The sequence below is a fragment of the Misgurnus anguillicaudatus genome, chromosome 24 (genome assembly GCF_027580225.2).
Source record: "Misgurnus anguillicaudatus chromosome 24, ASM2758022v2, whole genome shotgun sequence".
Taxonomy (NCBI): Eukaryota; Metazoa; Chordata; class Actinopteri; order Cypriniformes; family Cobitidae; genus Misgurnus; species Misgurnus anguillicaudatus.
In genome coordinates this window covers 46,113,443-46,139,675 of record NC_073360.2, presented here as the reverse complement: position 1 = coordinate 46,139,675, position 26,233 = coordinate 46,113,443, and the positions used below count along the sequence as shown (strand labels likewise).

At 39.6% G+C, this 26,233-nt stretch overlaps 1 protein-coding gene across 1 annotated transcript in view; it reads right to left on the bottom strand.

Moving 5' to 3' along the window:
- Window positions 1-23,356, bottom strand: part of LOC141361723 (protein NLRC3-like) — an 843,841-nt gene extending 820,485 nt beyond the window's left edge. Inside the window, exons 1-2 of the mRNA XM_073863417.1 lie at window positions 23,313-23,356; window positions 23,086-23,199 (exon numbers count right to left, since the gene is read on the bottom strand). Coding sequence (XP_073719518.1) covers window positions 23,086-23,199; window positions 23,313-23,356 — 158 coding nt within the window. The remainder of the gene's footprint in view (window positions 1-23,085; window positions 23,200-23,312) is intronic.
- Window positions 23,357-26,233: the final 2,877 nt, after the last annotated feature.

Sequence of the window (26,233 nt, the reverse complement as noted above, 5' to 3'; positions counted from 1 at the left end):
TGTTAAGGGTCCCGGCCTGAACACGTCAATATAATAATAATCATGTACAGTCATAGCGCCACCTGCTGCACATTTTCCTTTGAATATCTACCTATATTTACCCACTTTAATTCATATCCCCCTGGTTCACTGCTTTACTAATGCCATAGGGTAGCGGTGCACATGCGTGCGAGGGCCCTTCCATCGCTGCTTGCAGCTTTATTAGGGCCCGAGCACCGAGGAGCAGGCCAGAATGGCCTGCACCGAAAGGTGCGAAGCCCTATTGTTTTTGCTCGAATTTATTATTATTATTATTATTTTTTTTTTTTTTTCAACACTTGTGCTAATTTGGGAGCCTTAACATACTCGAAAAGTCTTGAAATTTGGCACACACGTCAGAGTCGCGTGCCACTAGGCTCATGCAAAGGCTGGAATACGGGCGTGGCAAGGGAGCTCTGTAGCGCCCCCTGTAATTCAAAAACAAACATTGGGGCACAGATCGGGCAAAAATGTACGCACATGTACGAGAGTTGGTACACATATAGATCTCATCGACCCGAACAACTTTCGCCCTCTAACATTTAAGCTCCGCCCAACAGGAAGTCGGCTATTTCGGATTGTTTAAAAAATGCATGCGGTGAACTTTTGAATACTCCTTCTAGGGGATTCATGGGATTGACACCAAACGTGGTGAACATGATGTCGAGACATTGGACTTGCTAAATTGCGAAGGGATTTTTGATATCTCGAACGGTTCTGCCATGGCGAAGCGACAAAGTCATGGCGAAATCAGAGAAACAGGAAGTGTCTAATATCTAAGGCAAAAAATGTCTTATTGTGATGACACGCGGGGTGTTTGTTCGTCTGAAGATTCCGATCGCATCGATGTGCCTATTGTGAGTCTCGGGTATAGCGCCACCACCAGGCGCCAGGAAGTGTGTCAGTCACAAAGGTGGATTTTTTTGACAGTTCCATCCGATGTTCTTTTAAATACTCCTTCTAGGATATTCATTCGATTGACACCAAAAGTGGTCAACATGATGCTGAGACATTGTAGATGATAAATTGCGAAGGGATTTTTGATATCTCGAATGCTGTTCCCATGGCAACGCGTCAAACTTTACTTTTATTTAAGGCTTTTTTAAGGCTCTTGGCGTGTTTGGATTAACTTTAAATTTGGCACACACATCAGAGTTGTTGGCAGTTAAGTGTTGACAAAAAGGTCAGATAAAGGCGTGTCTATTTAGTGGCTGACTAGCCCCCCCCCCCCCCCCGTTTGTCTAAAATGTGGGGTTTCTTTTACCTACAGTCCCCAAATGGGTCAGTAACAACATTAAATAGCCCACTGATATTTACCCACTTGAGGCCCTTGCCCACCGTGCATCGTTTTCTCGGACGCACCGTGTAGCGGAAAAATAACGTGCGAGGGCCCGCCATCGCTGCTTGCAGCTATATTTATTATTTATTCTTCTTCTTCTCCAAAGTGAATCGCATTTTTGAGGGGCGAAACATGCTCGAAAACTCATGAAATTTTGCACACATGTCAGAAGTGGCGAAAATTTACATGTGGCATAGGCGCGAGAAGTGGGCGTGTAGAAATGGCTCGATAGCGCCACCTGCAAAATTTCAAGAGAACAGCCCCCCACTAGGAAAAACGTATAGATACGAAATTTGGTAGGATCATCTATCACCCCAAGACCTACAAAAAAGTCTCTTGGAGCAAAGCTCTATACCCAACAGGAAGTCGGCCATTTTGAATTTTTGCCTTGATTTTTGTGCAAATTTGGTCATTTCCAGCCTTCATACTTTAACAAACTCCTCCTACAGATTTAATCCGATCATCGTCATATTTGGTCAATCTCATCTAAAGGCCTTTGCGATGTTAAATTGCGGAGATCTTGACTTTTCGTCAGAGGGTGTGTCCGTGGCGGCCTGACAAATTTCGGCATTTTCGCCATGAAACAGGAAGTGGCTCTAACTCAGGCATGCAATGTACAATCTGCCCCACGCTTCATACGTTTGATAAGGGTCTTGGCCTGAACACATTTCAATGCCAATATTCAACTTCACTCATAGCGCCACCTAGAGGTAGGAGGAAATACCATGTTTTATGCTCTGATTTACTGCTCTTAGAGATTTAATCAAATCATCATCATATTTGGTCTGACTGATGTTAAGCCCTTTTCCTTGATAAATTGCGAAGATCTTGACTTTTCGTTGAAGGGCGTGTCCGTGGCGGCCTGGCAAAGTGTGATGTTTCGCCATGAAAGAGGAAGTTGTTATAACTCAGGCATACAATGTCCGATCTGCCCATGACTTCACACGTTTGATAAGGGTCCAGGCCTGAACACATCAACATGGCATAATTCAGTAACACTCAGAGCGCCACCTAGAGGCAGCAGGAAATACCATGTTTTACGCTGTGATTTACTGCTCTTAGATATTTAACCATATCAACATCATATTTCACCAGTGTAATCTCAAGACCTTGTGTGATGATAAAAAACAACGACCTTGACTTTTCATTAAAGGGCGTGTCCGTGGCGGCCTCGCCAAGTATCGCTAAATGAATCGCATTTTTGACAGGCTAAACAAGCCCAAAAAGTCATAAAACGTTGCACACACGTCAGAAGTGGCGAAAATTTACATGTGGCATAGGCGCCAGAAGTGGGCGTGTAGAAATGGCTCGATAGCGCCACCTGCAAAATTTCAAAAGAACAGCCCCCCCACTGCGAAAAACATACAGATATGAAATTTGGTAGGATCATCTATCACCCCAAGACTTACAAAAAAGTATCTTAAAGCTAAGCTCTAAACCCCACAGGAAGTCGGCCATTTTGAATTTTTGCTGTGATTTCTGTGCAAATTTGGTCATTTCCAGGCTTCGTACTTTAACAAACTCCTCCTAGAGATTTTATCAGATCGTCATCATATTTGGCCAATCTCATCTAAAGGCCTTTGCGGTGTTAAATTGCAGAGCTTTTGACTTTTCGTTGGAGGGTGTGTCCGTGGTGGCCTGAGAAAGTTCAGCGTTTTAGCCATGAAACAGGAAGTTGTTATAATTAAGGCATACAATGTCCAATCTGCCCCACACTTCACATGTTTGATAAGAGTCTTGTCCTGAACACATTTCAATGCCAATATTCAGCTTCAGTCATAGCACCACCTAGAGGCAGCAGGAAATGCCATGTTTTACGCTGTGACTTACTGCTCTTAAAGATTTAATCAAACCATCATCATATTTGATCAGACTGATGTTAAGCCCTTTCCGGTGATAAATTGCGAAGATCTTGACTTTTCGTTGAAGTGCGTGTCAGTGGCAGCCTGGCAAAGTGTGATGAAACAGGAAGCTGTTGTAATTCAGGCATACATTGTCCGATCTGCCCCCAACTTCACACGTTTGATAAGGGTCCTGGCCTGAACAAGTCAATATAACAATAATCAGGTATAGTCATAGCGTCACCTGCTGCCCACAGCCGATGTGGCACATACATTTTCCTTTGAATATCCACCTATATTTACTCACTTTAATTCATATCCCCCTGGTTCACTGCTTTACTAATGCCATAGGGTGGCGGTGCACATTCGTGCGAGGGCCCTTCCATCGCTGCTTGCAGCTTTAATTTTTCTTCTTCTTCTTCTTCTTCTCCGAAATGGATCGCATTTTTGAGGGCCTAAACATACCCGAAAACTCATGAAAATTTGCACACGCGTCAGAAGTGGCGAAAATTTACATGTAGTATAGGCGTCAGAAGTGGGCGTGTAAAAATGGCTCGATAGCGCCACCTGCAAAATTTCAAGAGAACAGCCCCCCCACTACGAAAAACGTACAGATACAAAATTTGGTAGGATCATCTATCTTGACATTTCGTTAATGGGGCGTGTCGGTGGTGGCCTGTCAAAGTTTGATGTTTCGCCATGAGAAAGCTGTTGTAACTCAGGCATGCAATGTCCGACCTGTCACAGACATCATACGTTTGACAAGGGTCCTGGCCTCAACACATCAATGTTACAACGATCAATTACAATCATAGCACCACCTGCTGCACAAAAAGAGGTGTGGCACTTCAAAGTTCCTTTGAATATCCACCTATATTTACCCACTGAAATTTCAATCCCCCTGGTTTATTGCTTTACTAAGGCCATAGAGTGGCGGTGCACATGCGTGCGAGGGCCCTTCCATCACTGCTTGCAGATTTAATTAGGGCCCGAGCACCGAGGAGCAGGCCAGAATGGCCTGCACCGTGGGTGCAAAGCCCTATTGTTTTTGCTCCGTTTATTAGGGCGCGAGCACACCGGGGTGTGAGGACCCTATTGTTCTTCAAGGAGTTATTATTATTATTATTTTTTTTCTTTTTCTTCTCCGACTTCAGCGGGACTTTAGAGGGCCTAAACATACTCGAAAACTCATGAAGTTTGCACAGATGTCAAGAGTGATGAAAATTTACATGTGGTGTAGGCTTTAGAATTAGGCGTGGGAAAATGGCTCTATAGCGCCACCTACAAATTTTCAACGAAGCAGCCCTCGGACTGTGTTTGACGTACAATTACGAAATTCGGTACGCTTCTGTAGCATGACAAGACCTACAAAAAAGTCTCTTGGAGCGAAGCCGTAAACCAAACAGGAAGTCAGCTATTCGGAGTTATTTTTGTGATTTGGGCGCAGTTTTTGTCATTTCCAGGCGTCATACTTTAACTAACTCCTCCTACAGTTTTTGTCGGATCGTCTTCATATTTGGTGAGTGTCATCTTAAGGCCTTTGTGATGCTAAATTGCGAAGGATTTGACTTTACGTAAAAATTTGTGTCGGTTCTGGCCCGACAAAGTTTGATGTTTTCCAATGAAACAGGAAGTTGCTGGAACTCATGCATACAATGTCCGATCTGTCCCAAATTTCACATGATTGCTAAGAGTCCTGACCTGAACACATCTACATAACAATTTTCATTTATAGCCATAGCACCACCAGCTGGCAACCTGAAGGAACATGTTTTAGCGCCACTTTCAAATATTGAATGAAGCAGCCCTTGGACTGTGTTTAACTTACATGTACGAATTTCGGTATGCTCATGTATTATTACAAGCCCTACAAAAAAGTCTCTTGGAGCAACGCCCTAAACCAAACAGAAAGTCAGCTATTTTGAATTATTTCTCAGATTTTGGCTCAGTTTTTCTCATTTCCAGCAGTCATACTTTAACTAACTCCTCCTACAGTTTTCGTTGCATCATCATCATATTTGGCGAGTCTCATCTTAAGGCCTTTGTGATGCTAAATTGCGAAGGATTTGATTCTATATTAAAATTTGTGTCTGTTTCGGCCAGCCAAAGTTTGATGTTTCGCTATGAAACGGGTTGCTGGAACTCAGGCATACAGTGTCCGATCTGTCCCAAACTTCACATGATTGCTAAGAGTCCTGACCTGAACACATCTACATGTCAATAGTCACTTATGGTTATAGCGCCACCAGCTGGCAACAGGAAGTGACATGTTTACACTGATTATGCAATGTCCGATCTGTCCCTAACTTCACATAATTAATAAGAGTCCTGGACTGAACACATCTACATGTCAATAGTCACTTATGGTTATAGCGCCACCAGCTGGCATCAGGAAGTGACATGTTTACACTGATTATGCAATGTCTGATCTGTCCCAAACTTCACATGATTAATAAGAGTCCTGGACTGAACACATCTACATTTCAATAGTCACTTATGGTTATAGCGCCACCAGCTGGCAACAGGAAGTGACATGTTTACACTGAATATGCAATGTCCGATCTGTCCCAAACGTCACCTGATTAATAAGAGTCCTGACCTGAACACCTCTACCTCTCACTAGTCACTTATGGTTATAGCGCCACCAGCTGGCAACAGGAAGTGACATGTTTACAATGATTATGCAATGTCGGATTTGTCCCAAACTTCACATGATTGATAAGAGTCCTGACACATCTACGTGCCAATATTTACATGTAGTCACTCATACTCACACACACTCGCTCACTCTCTCGCTCACTCACTCTCTCTCTCTCATGCTATCTTACACGATGCTACCTCGCTGTCATTTGTAATTAGCAACAGGAAATGTGGCACATTATACTACACTTTTAAATGGTTCATCTATGTTTACATGCTTAAATGCCTATTTACTACTGTTCCCTTTAATTCTTATGCCACGGCGTGGCGGTGTCAGGTGTGTGAGGGCCCTTCCATCACTGCTTGCAGTTTTAATTATTATTCTTTTTCTTATTATTCTTTTTCTTCTCCGAAATGGATTGCATTTTTGAGAGGCTAAACATACGCGAAAACTCTTGAAAATTTGCACACGCGTCAGAAGTGGCGAAAATTTACATCTGGTATAGGCGTCAGAAGTGGGCGTGTAGACACCTTTGCCGTGATAAATTGCGAAGATCGTTGACTTTCGTTGTCCATGGCAGCCTGGCAAAGTGTGATATTTCGCCATGAAACAGGAAGCTGTTGTAATTCAGGCATACATTGTCCGATCTGCCCTATACTTTACACTTTTGATAAGGGTCACGGCCTGAACACATCAATATAACAACAATCAGTTACAGTCACAGCGCCACCTGCTGCACACAAGAGGTGTGGCACATCAAAGTTCCTTTAAATATCCACCTATATTTACCCACTTTAATTTAAATCCCCCTGGTTCAATGCTTTACTAAGGCCATAGGGTGGCGGTGCACATGCGTGCGAGGGCCCTTCCATCGCTGCTTGCAGCTTTAATTAGGGCCCGAGCACCGAGGAGCAGGCCAGAATGGCCTGCACCGAAAGGTGCGAAGCCCTATTGGTTTTGCTCGAATTAATTGTTTTTTTTTTTGTTTTTTTTTTCTTTTTTTTTGTTTTTTTTAACACTTTTGGGCATTTTGGGTGCCTTAACATACTCGAAAACTCTTGAAATTTGGCACAGACGTTAGAGTCGTCCGTCATTGCGAACGGGCAAAGGCTGGAACACGGGCGTGGCACAGGGGCTCTGTAGCGCCCCCTATAATGCAAAAAAAAACATTGGTGCACAGATTGGGCAAACATGTACGCACATGTACGAGAGTTGGTACGCATATAGATCTCATCGACCCGAACAACTTTCGCCCGCTAACATTTTAGCTCCACCCAACAGGAAGTCAGCCATTTTGGATTGTTTAAAAAATGCATGCAGTGAATTTTTAAATACTCCTTCTAGGGGATTCATGGGATTGACACCAAACGTGGTGACGTTGATGTCAAGACATTGGACTTGCTAAATTGCGAAGGGATTTTTGATATCTTGAACGGTTCTGCCATGGCGAGGCGACAAAGTCATGGCAAATTTAGAGAAACAGGAAGTGTCTAATATCTAAGCCAAAAAATGTTTTATTTGGATGCCATGTGGGGTGTTTGTTTGTCTGAAGATTCTGATCGCATCGATGTGCCTATTGTGACTCCCGGGTATAGCGCCACCACCAGGGACCAGGAAGTGTGTCAGTCATGAACTTTTGAATACTCCTTCTAGGGGATTCATGGGATTGACACCAAACGTGGTGATCATGATGTCAAGACATTGGACTTGCTAAATTGCGAAGGGATTTTTGATATCTCGAACGGTTCTCCCATGGCGAGGCGACAAATTCATGGCCAAATCAGAGAAACAGGAAGTGTCTAATATCTAAGGTAAAAAATGTCTTATTGTGATGACACACGGGCTGTTTGTTCGTCTGAAGATTCTGATTGCATCGATGTGCCTATTGTGAGTCTCAGGTATAGCGCCACCACCAGGCGCCAGGAAGTGTTGCAGTCACAAAGGTTGATTTTTTTGACAGTTCCATGTGATATTCTTTTAAATACTCCTCCTAGAATGTTTATGCGATTGACACCAAAAGTGGTCAACATGATGCTGAGACACTGTAGATGCTAAATTGCGAAGGAATTTTTGACATCTCAAACGCTGTTGCCATGGCAACACTTTGAACTTTACTTTAATTTCAGACATATTTAAGGCTCTTGGCGTGCTTAGATTAACTTTAAATTTGGCACACACATCAGAGTTGTCGGCTGTTAAGTGTTGACAAAAACGTCAGATAAAGGCGTGTCTATTTAGTGGCTCACTAGTGCCCCTGTTTGTCTAAAATGTGGGGTTTCTTTTACCTACAGTACCTAAATTGGTCAGTAGCAAAATGAAATAGTCCACTGATATTTACCCGCTTGATGCACGTGCCCACTTTGCGTCGTTTTCTCGGAGGCACCGTGTAGCGGTAAAAAAACGTGCGAGGGCCCGCCATCGCTGCTTGCAGCTATATTTATTATTATTTTCCGAAATGAATCGCATTTTTGAAGGCCTAAACATGCTCAAAAACTCATGAAATTTTGCATGCGCGTCAGAAGTGGTGAAAATTTACATGTGGTATAGGCCTCAGAAGTGGGCGTGTAGAAATGGCTCGATAGCGCCACCTGCAAAATTTCAAGAGAACAGCCCCCCGCTACGAAAAACATACAGATACGAAATTTAGTAGGATCATCTACCACCCCAAGACCTACAAAAAGTCTCTTGGAGCTAAGCTCTAAACCCCACAGGAAGTCAGCCATTTTGAATTTTCTCTGTCATTTTTTGACATTTCCAAACGTCGTACTTTAACGAACTCCTCCCAGAGATTTAATCCGATCATCATCATATTTGGTCAGTATCATCTAAAGGCCTTTGCGATGTTAAATTGCGGAGCTTTTGACTTTTTGTTGGAGGGTGTGTCCGTGGCAGCCTGACAAATTTCAGCGTTTTCGCCATGAAACAGGAAGTTTTTCTAACTCAGGCATACAATGTCCAATCTGCCCCACGCTTCACACGTTAGTTAAGGGTCTTGACCTGAACACATTTCAATTCCAATATTCAGCTTCAGTCATAGCGCCACCTAGAGGTAGGAGAAAATACCATGTTTTACGCAGGGATTTCCTGCTCTTAGAGTTTTAATCAAATCATCATCATATCTGGTCAGACTGATGTTAAGCCCGTTGCGATGATAAATTGTGAAGATCTTGACTTTTCGTTGAAGGGCGTGTCTGTGGCGGCCTGGCAAAGTATGATGTTTCACCATGAAAAAGGAAGCTGTTGTAATTCAGGCATACATTGTCCAATCTGCCCCCGACATAACACGTTTGATTAGGTTCCCGGCCTGAACACATCAACATGGCATAATTCAGTAACAGTCATAGCGCCACCTAGAGGCAGCAGGAAATGCCATGTTTAATGCTGTGACTTACTGCTCTTAGAGATTTAACCATATCAACATCATATTTCATCAGTCTAATCTCAAGACCTTGTGTGATGATAAATAGCGAAGACCTTGACTTTTCGTTAAAGGGCGTGTCCGTTGCGGTCTCGCAAAGTATCGCTAAATGAATCGCATTTTTGACAGCCTAAACGAGCTCAAAAAGTCATGAAATGTTGCACACGTGTCAAAGGTGACAAATATTTTCATGTGATATAGGCTTCAGAACTTGGGGTGTTAAAATGGCTCTATAGCGCCACCTACCAAAATTCAATAGAGCAGCCCCCCGCTACGTTAGTTGTACAGATACGAAATGCGGTAAGATCATGTATCACCCCAAGACCTACAAAAAAGTCTCTTGGAGCAAAGCTCTTAACCCCACAGGAAGTCAGCCATTTTGAATTTTCTCTGTAATTTGAGTGCAAATTTAGCCATTTCTTGCCTTCGTATTTTAACAAACTCCTCCTATAAATTTAATCAGATAATCATCATATTTGGTGTGTGTCATCTAAAGGGCTTTGCAATGCTAAATTGCGGAGATCTTGACATTTCAATGGAGGGTGTGTCCGTGGCGGCTTGCCAAATTTCTGTGTTTCTCAAAGAAACAGGCATTTGTTCTAACTCAGGTTTAGGCTCTGTTTACACGTACATGGTTATTTTTAAAAACTGAGAGATTTACCTTTGTTTGTGGCCCTCGTTTACACGCAAACGGAGAACTCGCCTCTGAAACCGATTGTTTCTAAAAACTCCGGCCAGAGTGGAGATCTTGAAAACCTTTGGTTGCACGATTGCATGTAAACTGAGACAAACGGATGTTTAAGCAGGCAACGTCACAGAGTATGCGCCAGAGCTCGCACCTACGTCAATAGTGCGATCTATGTTTACATGTGGCTGCTACTCTGAACGCTTCCAAGATCACATTTATGTTCGTGCAAACTCGTTTCGTGTGTTTGTATTTGCAAACTTCAGCTGCTCCATTAGGTCGAGGAGCAGACACGAGTGCTCGGAGGTCAGCAATTTTACGCGTGTTTGACTTCATGTGGCGCTGCAAGAACCGACGGACGGATGATGTCAAAGTACCGCGAGACCGATTCGAAATTAGACCTCTACGTGTGATTCCTCAACTCGCTCTCGCGGTACGTTGACGTCATCAATCACCTACTGCAACAACTCCTCCCTCCAACATGAAGAACTAGTTCACGTCACCACCAGCGCTGCCGGTGATTGGCTTACGTGGGCTTGAGCGTCTCTTGACGGCAAATATGCACTGGTACGTGTAAATAAACACTTTTCTGAAAACTATCGTGTGTGCACGATATTATTTTTGAAACCAGAGAGGTTGAAATGTCCGTTTATGAAAATAGCCGTCCACGTGTAAACATAGCCTTAAAATGTCCAATCTGACCCACACTTCACATGTTTGATAAGTGTCCTGTCCTGAACACATCAACATGACAATATTCAGTAAAAGTTATAGCGCCACCTGCTGGAAGCAGAAAGTGACATGTTTTACACTGTGATTTACTGCTCATCTAAATGTATTCAGATCATCATCATATTTGGTCAGTCTGAACTTGGGGACTTCACAATGATAAATTGTGAAGATCTTGACATTTCGTTAAAGGGGCGTGTCCGTGTTGGCCTGTCAAAGTTTGATGTTTCGCCATGAGAAAGCTGTTGTAACTCAGGCATGCAATGTCCGACCTGTCACAGACATCATACGTTTGACAAGGGTCCTGGCCTCAACACATCAATGTTACAACGATCAATTACAATCATAGCGCCACCTGCTGCATAAAGGAGTAGTGGCGCTTCAAAGTTCCTTTGAATATCCACCTATATTTATCCATGGAAATTTCAATCCCCCTGGTTTATTGCTTTACTAAGGCCATAGAGTGGAAATGTGTAATTCAGGAAATGTGTAATTCATGAACTTTTAAATACTTCTCCTAGGCAATTCATACGATTGACACCAAACGTGGTGAACATGATGCTGAGACATTGGACTTGCTAAATTGCGAAGGAATTTTTGATATCTCGAACGGTGTTGCCATGGCGAGGCGACAAATTCATGGCGAAATCAGAGAAAAAGGAAGTGTTTAATATCTAAAGCAAAAAATGTAATATTGGGATGAAACGCAGTGTGTATGTTCGGCCAAGGCTTCCAATCGCATCGATGTGCCTATTGTGAGTCTCGGGTATTGCGCCACCAACAGGCGCCAGGAAGTGTGTCAGTCACAAAGGTGGATTTTTTTGACAGTTCCATCCGATGTTCTTTTAAATACTCCTCCTAGGATTTTCATGCGATTGACACCAAAAGTGGTCAACATGATGCTGAGACATTGTAGATGATAAATTGCGAAGGGATTTTTGATCTCTCGAACGCTGTTCCCATGGCAACGCGTCAAACTTTACTTTTATTTCAGGCATGTTTGAGGCTCTTGGCGTGCTTAGATTAACTTTAAATTTGGCACACACATCAGAGTTGTCAGCTGTTATGTTTTGGCAAAAGCGTCAGATAAAGGCTTGTCTATTTAGTGGCTCACTAGCGCCCCCGTTTGTCTAAAATGTGGGGTTTCTTTTACCTACAGTACCTAAATGGGTCAGTAACAACATGAAATAGTCCACTGATATTTACCCACTTGATGCACATGCCCACCGTGCATCGTTTTCTCGGAGGCACCGTGTAGCGGTAAAAAAACGTGCAAGGGCCCGCCATCGCTGCTTGCAGCTATATTTAAAATTAAGATACAATTGATACAAAACGAAATTCACTTTAAAGAAATGCTTTCTACAAAACTTAATTAAGTGGTAAAAATCATGTCTGAGGATTTACAAAAACAAAACTTAATCTGCACTTTACTGTTAGCCTAAAAGAAGTAAATGTTAATCATTTGAAACACAATCAGGAGAGACTTTAATTTTAATTATTTTATTGCTGTATTTTATTTACTATTTGAATGAAAGAATTTACAAAAAAATAGACTGTAACATTTACTTTTCGCAAACCTTGCGCTAAATGTTTTTTATTGGTTTATTAAAGGAATAGTCTACTCTTTTGCCATATTAACCTATGTTATTACCTCAACCTAGACGAATTAATACATTCCTATCTTTTTTCAATGCGTGCACTGTACAGCGCATTGTGAATGTGTTAGCATTTAGCCTAGCCCCATTAATTCCTATGGTACCAAAAAAAAGTTTTATTTTGTGGCACCATACTAACTGGTATAACTCCTCATGTAACAGTCTAAGTGTTTGGTGGCTTCCCTGTTTGGTACCATAGGAATGAATGGGGCTAGGCTAAATGCTAACACATTCACGACGCACTGTACAGTGCACACATTGAAAAAAGATAGATATGTATTAATTTGTCTAAGTTGAGGTAATAACACAGTTTAATATGGCAAACGGGTAGACTATTCCTTTAAGTACAAACAGGCGAGTTATGGAAAAACTGAGTGTGAGGGATTTGTTCACTTCACACAAAAAGGTCTTTGAAAGAGATGACTACCTGTAGTAGCATTTAGTCCACTGTCTATAATAGCCTAATATAGAGATCACTTTTTTTAACCGACAACGGACAGCCTTGACCGGTTAACTTTGATACGGTCAACCATCGGTCAAACGGTCATGGGTTAACATCCCTAGTCAGTATTTTGGTCAGTTTGGGAATTTATTTTAGGGAATAAAGTCTTTCACCGTCAAGCTTTATTATTTTAAACATGTGTTTATGTATGTGTGTGTGTATTTATATTTCTCTGTTTATTAAACCAGAGCGGAGATGATGTGATGAGGCAGACCAGAGGGATACATGGGGACACTGTCTCCCCTTGTACGGGCAGAAGTTCTCCCAAATGGCCCTTCAGATGTTCTGACTGACTTTGGAGTGCTTTTGGACTGTTTTATGCCCTCTGTTTAGAGAAGACTTAATTCTGTATGTTCAGTCTGTGTGATAAGTAAATAAAGCTTTTGTTTTTATGTGACTGAAGTTAATTATTTTGTTAACAACACCACTTAAATTTTAATTGACAGAGTCTTTGCTGTAAGTTTTTAAAGATTCAACTGATTAAAACATTTTAGTTGAATGAACTATAAAGCTAGTTGAGCAAACATACTTTTTTATATTTGAGTCAAGTTTGAGCCAACTAAAAAAACAACATCCAGGTAACACTTTGGAGACTTTGAAGGTAACATTTCTGTGGAACTAGTTACTAAAAAATTATTCATTGAGCCAACAATTTATTTTTTACAGTGTACAATGCAGTCACAAAATTCTGGTCTCTTAAAATGTTGCAGGGTTAATTTTTCAACGTATTTGTGCAATTTGCTTGTTGGTAATAACCATTTAACCTCTTGAAAAGCACCCCCATTCTGGCCCAAAACCATGAAAATTCCTACTTTCACTAAAAGGGCTGTTTTTACTAAACCATTTATAGTATAAGAATAACTGTGGTATCATTAGATAGAAGACACTTTGGGCTTCGTTTTCCAAAATTTCAAAATAATTTTAAGATAAAAATGTAAAAAGTTAGAGAGGCTGGAGTACATTGTAATAAATTTTTTTTGCATAACATCTTTTTTAACACTAAAAATCTTAATGATAAATATATGTGTGAAACCTAGAAATGCAATGATGCCAAAGCCACAAGTCTAAAGAAGTTATATTTCACGTTTGAAGTTAATAGACAAAAATGAGGTTCTTGTAAGAGTTTTTGTAAGACTAGTGCCTTTTCTAAGTGCCAGTCAGCCACAAAATAAAAGTCTTTTGTTTACATGCATACACGTTCGTTCTTTTTATTGTTTATCCTTATATAAGCGTATAAAATGCCGTATCCACACCAGGAAATAAAGCTTCACACAAAGATCATTGAATTCGTTATTTAATTGGCTACAAGTTCTGTCTATCAATTGCTCTAGCATCATCGCGTTCCTTATACCAGCACAAAGGTAAGGAGTCAGTTTATATTATGCATGTTGTCATCTGGACTTCTTTAACAAAATACTATATTTATGATGCTAGAGCAATTGTATCTCAAAACGGACACCATACACTGATGCTAAACTCTTAGACCTTTTAAACGATGTATAGTAGTGTTATTATTATTGTTGTTTGTACACAGTAGGCTATATATATATATATATATATATATATATATATATATATATATATATATATATATATATATATATATATATATATATATATATATATATATATATATATATATATATATATATATATATATATATATATTGTTAGCAGCATTAAAAAAAACTGAGGTCTTTCCGTCCCCAAGCTAGGGCGTGTCGAGAGGTTAAACTGTTACCCATTTTATGTTGTTGGTATCACAAAACGGAATAATACGAAAAAGTACAGTGGTTTGCAATGATTCTCCTTTCCCCCACAACGCACTGCATTACGTCACGTTGGGGAGAGAATTTACCAAACCCGCATTGAGAGCATTGAGAGTGACTAGAAAGACGAGTACAGTACTGTATTCAGAAGGTGCAGATTATGGATAAATACATAGATATAGCTAGACTAGATAGCCAGATAGATAGATAGAATGGGTGTATGCTATCTTCAGCACAAATGCCTCAAATCCTGGAAGCTGAGTGAGGCACGATACATTTGGTCGCGGGGTACTCGACCAACGTCCAAACGCACTCACTTCCGAAATGAGATAAGACGTGGTCCGTCATGTCTGGAGGATAGCCAGTTGATAAAATGTATGTCCGTGAGAACTGGAAGTGGACTTATGTTTTGGGGTTATTTAAGCCTGTTATTGTATTAGTTTTGTTGTTTGAGCAACCTGCTAGCTAGGTTTCACGTGCCTGTTGATTAGATATAATTGTTGAGAACTCTTGCTCACTTTATTTATGTGCATTATTTACATGTTACAGTAGTTACACTCCTTTAAGATAATTTAATTAATAGTGGGAAATAATCAGTTTTTACAATCTATCATCGTTCGCCAGACGTTCTACAACATCTGCTTCAGTTTGTGTTTATTAACCCTTTAGTTTCACTTCATCACGCAGCTATTCCCCTTAGAGGTAAAAACATTTCACCTCTTGAAAAGCACCCCCACTCTGGCCCAAACCATGAAAAGACATACTTTTCACTAAACCATTTAGAATATAAGCATATCTGTGGTATCATTAGAAAGAAGACACTTTGAGCTTCAATTTACAGGTTTCAAAATTATTTTAAGATAAAAATTAAAAAAGTTAGAGAGGCATAACATCTTTTTTAATACTAATGATAAATATGTGTGTGAAACCTAGAAATGCAATGATGCCAAAGCCACAGGTCTGAAGAAGTTATGCTTCACGTTTGAGGTCAATAGGCCCAAAAATGAAGTTCTACTTAACAGTTTTTGTAAGACTAGTGCCTTTTTTAAGTGCCAGTCAGCCAAGTATTTTGTTTACATGCATACACGTTCGTTCATATTATTATTTATTCTTATGTAAGCATATAAAACGCACTTTCCACACCAGGAAATGAAACGTCACACAAAGATCGTTGGATTCGTTATCTAATTGGCTACACGTTCTGTCTATCAATATTTTACATGAAGTCATTGGCAGAGATGTCTAGTAACGAAGTAGAACTACTTCACTACTGTACTTAAGTACTAAAAGACAGTATCTGTACTCTACTGAAGTATTATTTTTTTCTCCTACTTCCACTTTTACTTCAGTACTTATTTTCAATGAGTTTAATACTTTTACTCCAATACATTTTTTATGTGCTGCATAGTTACTCGTTACACTCAAATGTTACGAATCATTCCAAACCCACATTATCACTGCCGGAGCGGTAATACACATTAGAAACATACACAGATTGTTGTCTAAACCAATCGGAGAAAGTGAAGGGCGGACCCCTCCCTCCCTCTCACTCACAAATATGACAATGTGAAGCGAAGAGAGAACCAAAGTGCGCGAGAAAGACCGAGAGAGAGAGAGAGAGAGAATGCACAAGAAAGGGCGAGTGTGCGCGAAAGAAGGAAACCTAAATTCAACGAAACACCTTTTACCTTTACCTATTACCATTATATCCACTAATATTTCATTAATTCTGAATTCTCTATCGCCATATCAGTTAAATTAATCTGAACATTCCTGTCCTTGTACTCCTGCTACAGCCAAAGGAATTGTGAGTGTCCTTTAGCTTAAACATTTGAAATAATATAAACAATATTATATTCAAACTATTGTCTGTTTTCTTTAATAACTACATTACACAATACTTGTACTTTTACTTTCAGTACTTGAGTAGTATAAAATAAACTACTTGCAATACTTAAGTACAAAACATGTTTAATACTTTAGTACTTCCACTTAAGTGCTGTGCTTAAAGAGCACTTCAACTTCTACTCAAGTCACTTTTTTGATAGAGCACTTGTACTTTTACTTAAGTCTGGGTCCCTAGTACTTTATACATCTCTGGTCATTGGAGGAACGAGCGAGTCAGATGACGTCACGATATTTGACAGCGCTGTTTGGATATTATGTATTATACTCCCGCCTACTTTTAAAAATAAAGTTTGAACGTGGGTTTGAACGCGAGTGTAATCTCATATATACAAGTGTAACAATGTAAACAGTCCTCAGATTGTATATTATATTCTATTAAAAGACGTGCATGCGAAATCTGATGTAAACAATGGACAATATATCTATATTTCACGAATTATACACATTTGTGGACAAAAATGGTCATTGGATGTACTTTGTTGGAGAGTTTTTATGGGTTATTCACACATCTGAAACAGACTGGATTCGATTCCCGATCGTTATATTAACACAAAGGTAAGGAGTCCTGTTTATATTTTGCATGTTGTCATCTGGACTTCTGTATACTGTATACTGTCTACTTTATGATGCTAGAGCATCTTTATCTCAAAACAGAGACCATACACTGGTGCTAAACCCGTAGACCTTTTAAATGATGTATAGTAATGTTAATATTATTAATGTTTGTAGACAGGAGGCTATATAGATATTGTTAGCAGCGTTAAAAAAAACTGATGTCTTTCTGCCCCCGAGCTAGTGCGCGTCGAGAGGTTAATTCATTAATAATCTAGTATGTGTTCATTTTCTGCCATAGTTTCTTCAAAATTAAGTTTTATTTGAGTGTTTTAAATTAAAATATTTTAATTTTCATCACGACGCATACGCCCCGCCTCTTTGATTGCCACGCCCTCCGCCCCAACCACAAGCCCAACTCTACCACCTTAATTAACACATTTTCTGCGGGAAACCCTGCATATCTTGAGTGATTTGTGTACCCAGTAATCGACAGTGGTGGTTAACCTGCAACTAGGGTTGGGCGATGTCCCCTAAATTGGCAGTTGATGATGGTTACGTAAACCACTGCGATGGAAGATGATATTGTTAGGCAGAGGGGTATTTAAATTTTTCGTTATTATTTGTTATTATATAATTATTATTCGTTATTTTACTTCATTACTTCCACTTAAGAAGAGTTGTGCACTTTTTATTTTAATATATATTTTTACATAAATACTTTTTTGTACTTAAAAGCTATAATTTCGTTGTTTTACTAAGCCAACCAATGACTCTTCCCTATAGGATGCACATAAGGGCAAAAAGTAGCTTTATTTCACTTAAGAAGAGTTGTGCACTTTTTTAAAATATCTCTTTACATAAATATTTTTTTCTTCTATTTAAAATGTATAATTCGTTATTGTACTAACTAAATGACTCCTCCGTGCTTTCCAATAGGTTGCACGTAAATATCTGTGCATATGTGCCACCAGTACTCCATCAGAGCGGGTCTTCAGCACTGCGGGGAGCAGCCAGCATTTCAAACCACAGCTTATTAAAACTAGACAAAGTGAACAAGTTGGTATTTCTGGCCAGAAACATCGAAATTTAAACATGGTCTGTGTTGTTCCCGTTTTCTTGTTCTTGACATTCGCTGAATTCTGGGTTTATATTTTAATCTGCCGCTTTAGTGTAGTATAGGGCGATTTATAGTCGTGCGTAAGTTCTACGGCGTAGGCTATCCATAGCCTGTGCGTAGCTCTGCGTAGCCTGACGTGCACCTTGCAAAAATTTTAACAGCACGTCAAATCTACGCGGACCGCAAGCACTGTGATTGGTCCACCAGAACCCCTCCCGGCAGGTAAAAAACTGCGTTATAGGTATTTCCATTTGTGACGGTGAAAACAAAGATGAGCCAAGTTGAGGAGTGATTTAACTCAAACTGCATCAAAGGTCGCTGTTTATTTACTTCCATCATTGCTGGTCTTCTCAAATTATACACAACAAGTTGCTGTTTCTGTGCTTCTTCGTTTGTTTGTTTATTGTTTATTGACTTTATCAGCATCGTTACAGGTACCCAAAGACGTTTGTCATAAGGGAACACCGAATTATTTTGCTGTTACAATGAAATGTCAAAGCATATTTACTCAAGTTAAAATACAAGATTAAAAGAAAAGGAAGAATAAAATCCTTAATAAAGGTATACAAAGTCGATTTAAAATCCATAATCATTTAAAAGTCTACACATATATGGAATAGGTGATCTCCTGAATTGTTCCGTTCGGCATCTGGGGGTTGTCAGTTTAGAAGAGTTCCTCATCTGGCGTCCAGTCAGCTGCTCCCTGAGTGGTGGTAGCCAATCTCTAAAGCTAGACTTATATAGCTTCCTAGCAAAATCAAGGCACAATTGGTCTCGTCTCTCTGCTAGTGTACACAATCCAAGAAAGGAGAGGGCATCAGAATATCCTTCGTACCTTCGTCCCAGTATGATTTTACAAACTCGTTTTTGCACTCTTTCTAACCTTTTGATTTGATCAGTGGTCAAGGAATTATGCCAAACTGGGACTGCATACTCTAACACTAGACGTACATACCCAGTATAGATGGTAACCAGTTCTTCATTATGAACTCCAAATTTCTTTAGCCGGCGAAAAGCAAAAAGCTTTCTATTAGCTGAGGACAACATGTGGTCCACTTGACCGTCCCATTTTAAGTCATTCTGAATGGTTACTCCTAAGATCTTAACAGAGTCACAGATGTTTAGAATATTCTGATCTATAGAAAGTGGTGGCCAAGTTGGCAAATGTTTCATACGGGAGACATGTAAGACATTACATTTTTTTGAGTTGAGTTTCATTTTATGGTCCTCAACCCAGATGCCAAGGTCATTTAATGTATGCTGGAGAGTACAGGGCTGATGAACTGTCCACCTTTGGGCCATAGTCATGTCATCCACATATTTCCAGTGGTTAATTTGATCTTGAAGAGCATTGTTAATCAGTGCTAAGAAGATTATGGGTCCCAATATGGTTCCTTGGGCAACTCCAAATGAAGGATACTCCCAATCAGATAAATATCCATGGTAACGCACTCTTTGACAGCGATTAGACATAAAATTACTGATCCATGGAATTAGACTAGGTCTCGCTCCAAGATCCAGGAGGCACTTCACTGCTACTGTACGCCCTACAGCATCGAAAGCTTTGGCAAAATCAGCTGTAACTAATGTGCACACTGAACCTGGTTCTTCACAAGCCTTATACACAAAATCCATCAGGCTAACCAAAGTGTGTGTTGTGGAATGGTTATGTCGACTACCAAACTGCATAGGATCTAGGTTTGGTGTGATATCATTCACGATCCATTGCTCAATAAATTTTTCACAAATTTTTGACAGTTGATATGTTAATGAGATTGGTCTTAGTTCCTCAATATTCGGAGGAGAAGATTTTGGTATGGGAACAACAATGGCCTCTTTCCATTGTGTGGGAACCACACCTTCTACAAGGGAGCTGTTAATAATGTCACAAATAGGATTGCTGATTTCGCATGCAAACTCCTTCAATATTCTTGGGGGAATCATGTCAGTGCCAGGGGATTTGTGACAGTTAAGGGAAGATAATTTTCTGTACACTTCCCATTCTGGAATGGTGGGCAAGGGTGGAGATGGAAGATAAGAAGGTTGGTCTGCATACTTAAGAGGCGGGAGAGATTGAGACACCTTGACCAACTTTGTGTTAATCACATTAGGAGTTGTTACAAAATCTTGGGGGTTAATTCCCGGGACTTGAATTCAATCCACCTTTTTCACAGATCCGCACATTGATTTGATTTTCCTGTGCCAAGCCCTCGGACTCCCTTTGATTGTACCTTCTACCCTTGATTTATAGTAGAGTTTTTTGCAGCACTTATTTCCTTTTGGACTTTGTTCCTGTAGAATTTTGATAAAGCGCTTGATTTCCCAGTCTTGAAAGCTTTTTGTCTCAGGCAGATTAAATGCTTAATTTTTGGAGTAATCCATGGTTTATCCGAGGGATACATTTTTACTGTCTTCGTAGGAAAATGACGGTCAATTTCAGGCATGATGGTACTATAAAAAGCATTAGCCTTTTCATTGGTACCTGTAGCTTCATTTACCTGCTGCCATGATTGAGTAGTAATCCATCAACCAAACTCATTCAAACTAGACCCATGCGTAGGTCGTATTACCTGCTCAATGCACTGAGGTGGTCTTACATGTACCTTAGGACTCCACAAAACACAATTATGATCTGATTAGCTGACAGGGGGGATGATTTCCGGTTTCTTGTACACTGATTTCATATTAGTGATAATCATATCAAGTATTGCATCACCTCTAGTGTTATTCTGGACAACCTGGCAAAATGTATTATCCAAACAGATGTCCTGGAATCTGAGATGATTAAAATCTCCAAGTATAATGAGACCAATATCAGGGTACTTTTTACAAAGCAGGTCAGATGATGTTATTAAATGGTCAATGAGTTCTTCTTGATATGGTGATTGAGGTGGTGAATACACTACGCACACAGCAATAGCAGATATGTGTCGTGGGAGCCTCGATGGTCTCACCTTTACCCACAGACATTCAAGGTGGTCGGGAACACTAATACAGGTTAAAGGGTAAGATGGGACACTTTCTTTGATGTACAATGCAACTCCTCCTCCTCGACGTGCGGTTCTACATTTAGAATATAAAGTGTATCCATCAATACCCAATAAATCCTCAGGCATGTGGGGGGTGAACCAGGTCTCAGAAATTGCAGCTATGTGAACGTCATTTTCCATCAAAATAGCTTGAAACTCATCAATCTTATTTACAAGAGATCTAGGGTTCGTCATTAAAAGAGTTGGAAGCATAGCATAATTAGTTGACTTTTTATGCTCTACTCTGACTTTTATCAAACTGGATTTGAGTGCATCTCTTTTTCTCAATCCAATCAAGCGTGATGTTTTGTAATCAAATCTTCTACCAACAATGGTCTTAATTTTGTGCAAAGTCTTCTTACCCCCTCTGCATCCTCTTTTCCTGACTGGTGTCTGTGCAAGTCCTTCGTTATATAAGAGCTTTCTTAGTTGAGGGCTTGGTGGGGGAGCTGATTGCTTAAGGCCTTTCAGGAAATCCATGGAATACTTAAATATGGGTTTCTTTTCTTCCATTTTTTTAAAGGATGTTTCAAACTATTCCAGTTAAGTACGTAGGAAAACTAAGTTTCAGAAGCTCAAACGGATGGTTATCCTAAAAAAAGATTCTTATCAGATTGCAGGGAGCACATCTTGCTACCCAAACACATGAGGCAGCCATCTTGGGCGCCAGGTTGATTTTTTATAGGTATCTCCCGAGACACTACAATAGGCTACTAATCAGTGCTTTAAGTGGCCCAAAAGAGGTGCCGGTACTCTATTTTTTTTTTTTTTTTGCTGATTCGACTCCTCCTATATTAAAGGGGTTTTATATTCAGCAGTCAACAGACGATCTTGTAAAAAATAATAAATAATTTTATAAGTTTTTGGATTTGCTTGAACTAGAAATAGCAACTGAACATAAATAAAATGTGCAAAAGGATTGTGAAACAATACCATTACAAAGAGCTACTGTAGAAAGAGCTATTGAACATAAATAAAATGTGCAAAAGGTAAATATGTGAGTAAAATTTTCAGCATGGTTAATGCTAAAACTTGTTGTTCAGATAGAAAGAGCTTGAAAAAAACTTTAAAATGACACCAATACCATGCCTATGGGTTCAAGAATAACAAAATACTGGCCATTTGAAACTAGAAAGTCATCACTTTATTTTGTCCCATTGTTTTCCATTTTGCAGGTGGTAAACTACTGTGCACGTCGTTCAAATTCATTGAAATCAAGAATGTTTTTACTCTGCACATCACCTGAGGAAATCTGAAGTTGTGTCGAGGGGAACCAAACTGACAGCCGCGACAGCAGAGATTGTCACGTACCTACAAAAGGGTATTGGAAAAAGCTTGCATCTGACCTGCAGCTATCATTCTGGCTTGGTGGGATGTCAGGCAGCGAGTCCTCTGACACCAACTGACAGCAGCAAAAGCGACACATGCGCTTTTAACTTGTATATGCAAGGGTGTATGGGTAATGTAGTCTCTGTTCTAGGTGAGACGAATTAAGAAGCGTACATTGTGAAGGGCGCTCTGAAAAGCGGCAGCGCAGCCAAAGGATTAAATGAAACCTCTGATTTTTAAACAGATGTGCAAATGAGCGTTCCGGTACTATACTAGATATGTGTTTCAGTATGAGAAACACATTTAAAAATAACAAAAACAGTGTATTTACATATCTTAAGTAAAATAAATTGAAATATAAAATGTTAAAACTATAATTAGCATTTGTTTTAAAGATTGCTTTATATACCTGAGATCAGTGCATGTACCGCTACTCTTTAATGTGAACAATTCTAATTACATTGTTTTTATTGTTTGTATATATTATAACGATTTTATACATCATTATATAAAAAATTTATACCATGATTATATTTTTACATAAATGTACCTGAGAGCAGGGCATGTATTATCAGTCTTCAATGTTAATGGCTGATCCATAGACTGGTCACTCTTCATAGACACACAGCTGAACTCTGGATCTGATCTCTTCTGATCACCTGAACTATAACACAGGGATGAGATTAAAAAAATACTTGTTTTCTCTTTTCTATTTTTTTTCTAAAAATGTCTATCCTTCTATATAAATGTTTAATAAAGTTTTGTAAGTATCTGTACCCTGGAGAAAAATCTCCATCTGTTGATGTTTTTGTTTGATCCATGATGTAGCTGCAGAAGTAAATCTGATCAATCTGATCTCCACAACTGATACTGAATGAAAATAATATTCAGACACAAACTTAAAATCAAAGTGAATAAACAGACATTATAATTCACATGAATGAATCCTGAGTGTTGAAGAAACACAACTACATAAGAATCAAACAAACGTAAATTAATAAATAAGTCGCAATGAAATAAATTGAAACACTGTAATTTGTTTTGGAATATTTTTTTTTTTACAAATGACTTATTTGTCAGCTTCATTCTTTTTTAAAAATGCATGTGCTCTCATAAGCTGTGTCCCAATTCAAGGGCTGCAACCTTATGAGCATTCGACCTTAAAAGGTGAGCACTCGGTCTTTCAAGGTGGAAGCCTCAGAAGTTCGCGAAGAGAACTGAAATGAGACGGTCTAACCTTCGCAGGACCCATAATTAGCGTCACCTGCTGCACGCGCCCACCTGCACGTTTCTGACTTATTAAAATAAATATGACATCAGAAAAATCATTAATTTATTTTAGAAATATGACACGTTGATGTATATTAAACTATTCAACAGTTTACCAAATTAATCAACCTTATAAATATACGCAACATAAAAAGAATATTATTAACACAAAACATAACTTATAATACTAAAACAGTGACAAGAAAAAATTTTTCTGATAAATACACTTTTATTTAATAAAGGTTTTAATTGTTTATTTTAGAATATCCACCCATTATATGCAGCCGTTGCAGACGCGCAATGACTCTTGGGATATCCTCGGCTGTTAAGGATCCATTCGTTCTATCCTTAACAGCGTGGAGAAATGAGGACGCATTTTGAGGCTTCATTCTAAGCATCCTTTGAATTGGGACAGCCTTACTGGCCTTAAGTCACGCTGCTGTGACGCAATCGTTCTTAAAATACGTCCTTAGAAGGTCGCAGCCTTTGAATTGCAGCCCTTGAATTGGGACACAGCTTGCATGTGGCGCAGAGAGTATGGTTTGCCCATAGCAGGTAAAACCAGCCTCTTCGCGCCACCTAGAGAACGGGAGAGTAAAGAGCCCACTTTATATATGGTCAAGGTTCTGTATGGACGCTAATAATGTTGTAAATAACGTTCAACATCCTGCAAAAAATTACCGATTTACTTCACAAGCAGCCAAAATGTCACCAGGAGTCATGGAGATTACTTTTGTATTGGATATATCTGCTTTTTGAGCTCTCAAAGGGACGGATCTTCTGCCTTACATTATATGAATCACAGATGGGTTTTTTTGCTAAATATCTTCTTTATTGCTTCACTGAAGATAAAAGGTGAGTAAATAAGCAGCTAATTTTTATATCCCTTTTATTATACACTTAACATTATATTAATCGTCCACTTTTGATGTTTAAACTCTATATATCCCACTTACTGGGCTGCACGCGATTCTATGCGTTATGTAATATGTTCTGTGGCGTCTATGAAGTTAATATATTATCACATTAACCTTATGGAGCAATTCTGCTTCGTAGTTTGCAGTCATTTTCAATCACTGTAATGTTATCTTAACACAGAGAGCAACGAATCACGTTACAGACAACTGGTTGTCCAGTTCGATTCCGTTCACACGGCACAGCTTCTCTGTAAATACGGTTGTGAAACCCGAAAAGTTACGGGTGTGAGGTCGGTTATAGAATGCGGTTGTCAAACCGGTAAATAACCAACTGTGTGTGAACGGAACCGTCACATACGAGTTTGACAACCGTATTATGGTACCGCAGGGCTCGACATTAAGGCTTGTCCGCTTGTCCGGGACAAGTGAATTTTTTGTAGGACAAGTAAGAGAAAATTAGTTGTCCGACTGGACAAGTAAAATTTCAATCAATGTTACTTCACGTTATGTGCCGTTAACGACAGAGCAGAACGCGCAGCGCAAACACATAACGGAATATTGAACAGAGAGCGCGGCACGCCGACACACACGTTTACATGTACTGTTATTGTTACTAAACAAGCTGTGCGCGCATTAAACCTGATCGCCGAACACGGAGGGGCGGGAGTCGCGGAGAGTGATGTTTCTTCAGGCTCCGGCGTGAATATAAAGGACTTCACTGTGTGTCAAAAAAGCCGATTTAAGTCCGTATTTTTTCTCTTCTAACGTTCGGTAAAACACATAATAGGCTTAAAACCTTGTTTAAGAATCTGTTTTATAACGAGAATCTCTCTTTCAGCGCGTCTATGTGTGTGTGCGCGCTGCGCGACAGCTGATTTGAATCTGACAGAGTTCGTCACTGTACATTAAAAATCCGACACGAACATTACAGCGTAAATGCTAGGTTTAAGATTGATTTTATATATAACAGATAATCTAGATACATTTATTCTAATATTCTGTTTTTTAAAACATGGTAATGTTCAGTGTTTTAATGTCAGACAATCATTGAAAAATCTTCTATTATTTTGCTTTAATTGCTAGTCCGGGTTTGGTTGAAGGCTACAGTTTGTCCGGTTAGAACAAGTATGTCTCACTCAAAGTATTCAAATCGTTGACTTTATTAAATGTGCATAGATGTGTGTTTAGTATAATGCACGCAGACGCACAGTCCACAAAACCTCCTTTAATTTGAATCAATCCTGCTTATTTAAACTATAACTATTTACACTATTCAGCCGATCTCCTTTCCCGTTATCATTCACCTGCTCTATTCTCCGACACTGCGGAGACTCTAGCGGAAAGTTTTGGAACAGTCCATTTCGCACTTAATAACAGGGGTGACCGGATTAGTCAATTTATTAAAGGTGACACTTTTCTACAATCATTGAAATGTGGGAAAAATGAAGAGAAAGGCAGCAGATATAGCATCATTCTCCAGAAAGAGTAGCAAGAAGCAGCCAAATGATTTGA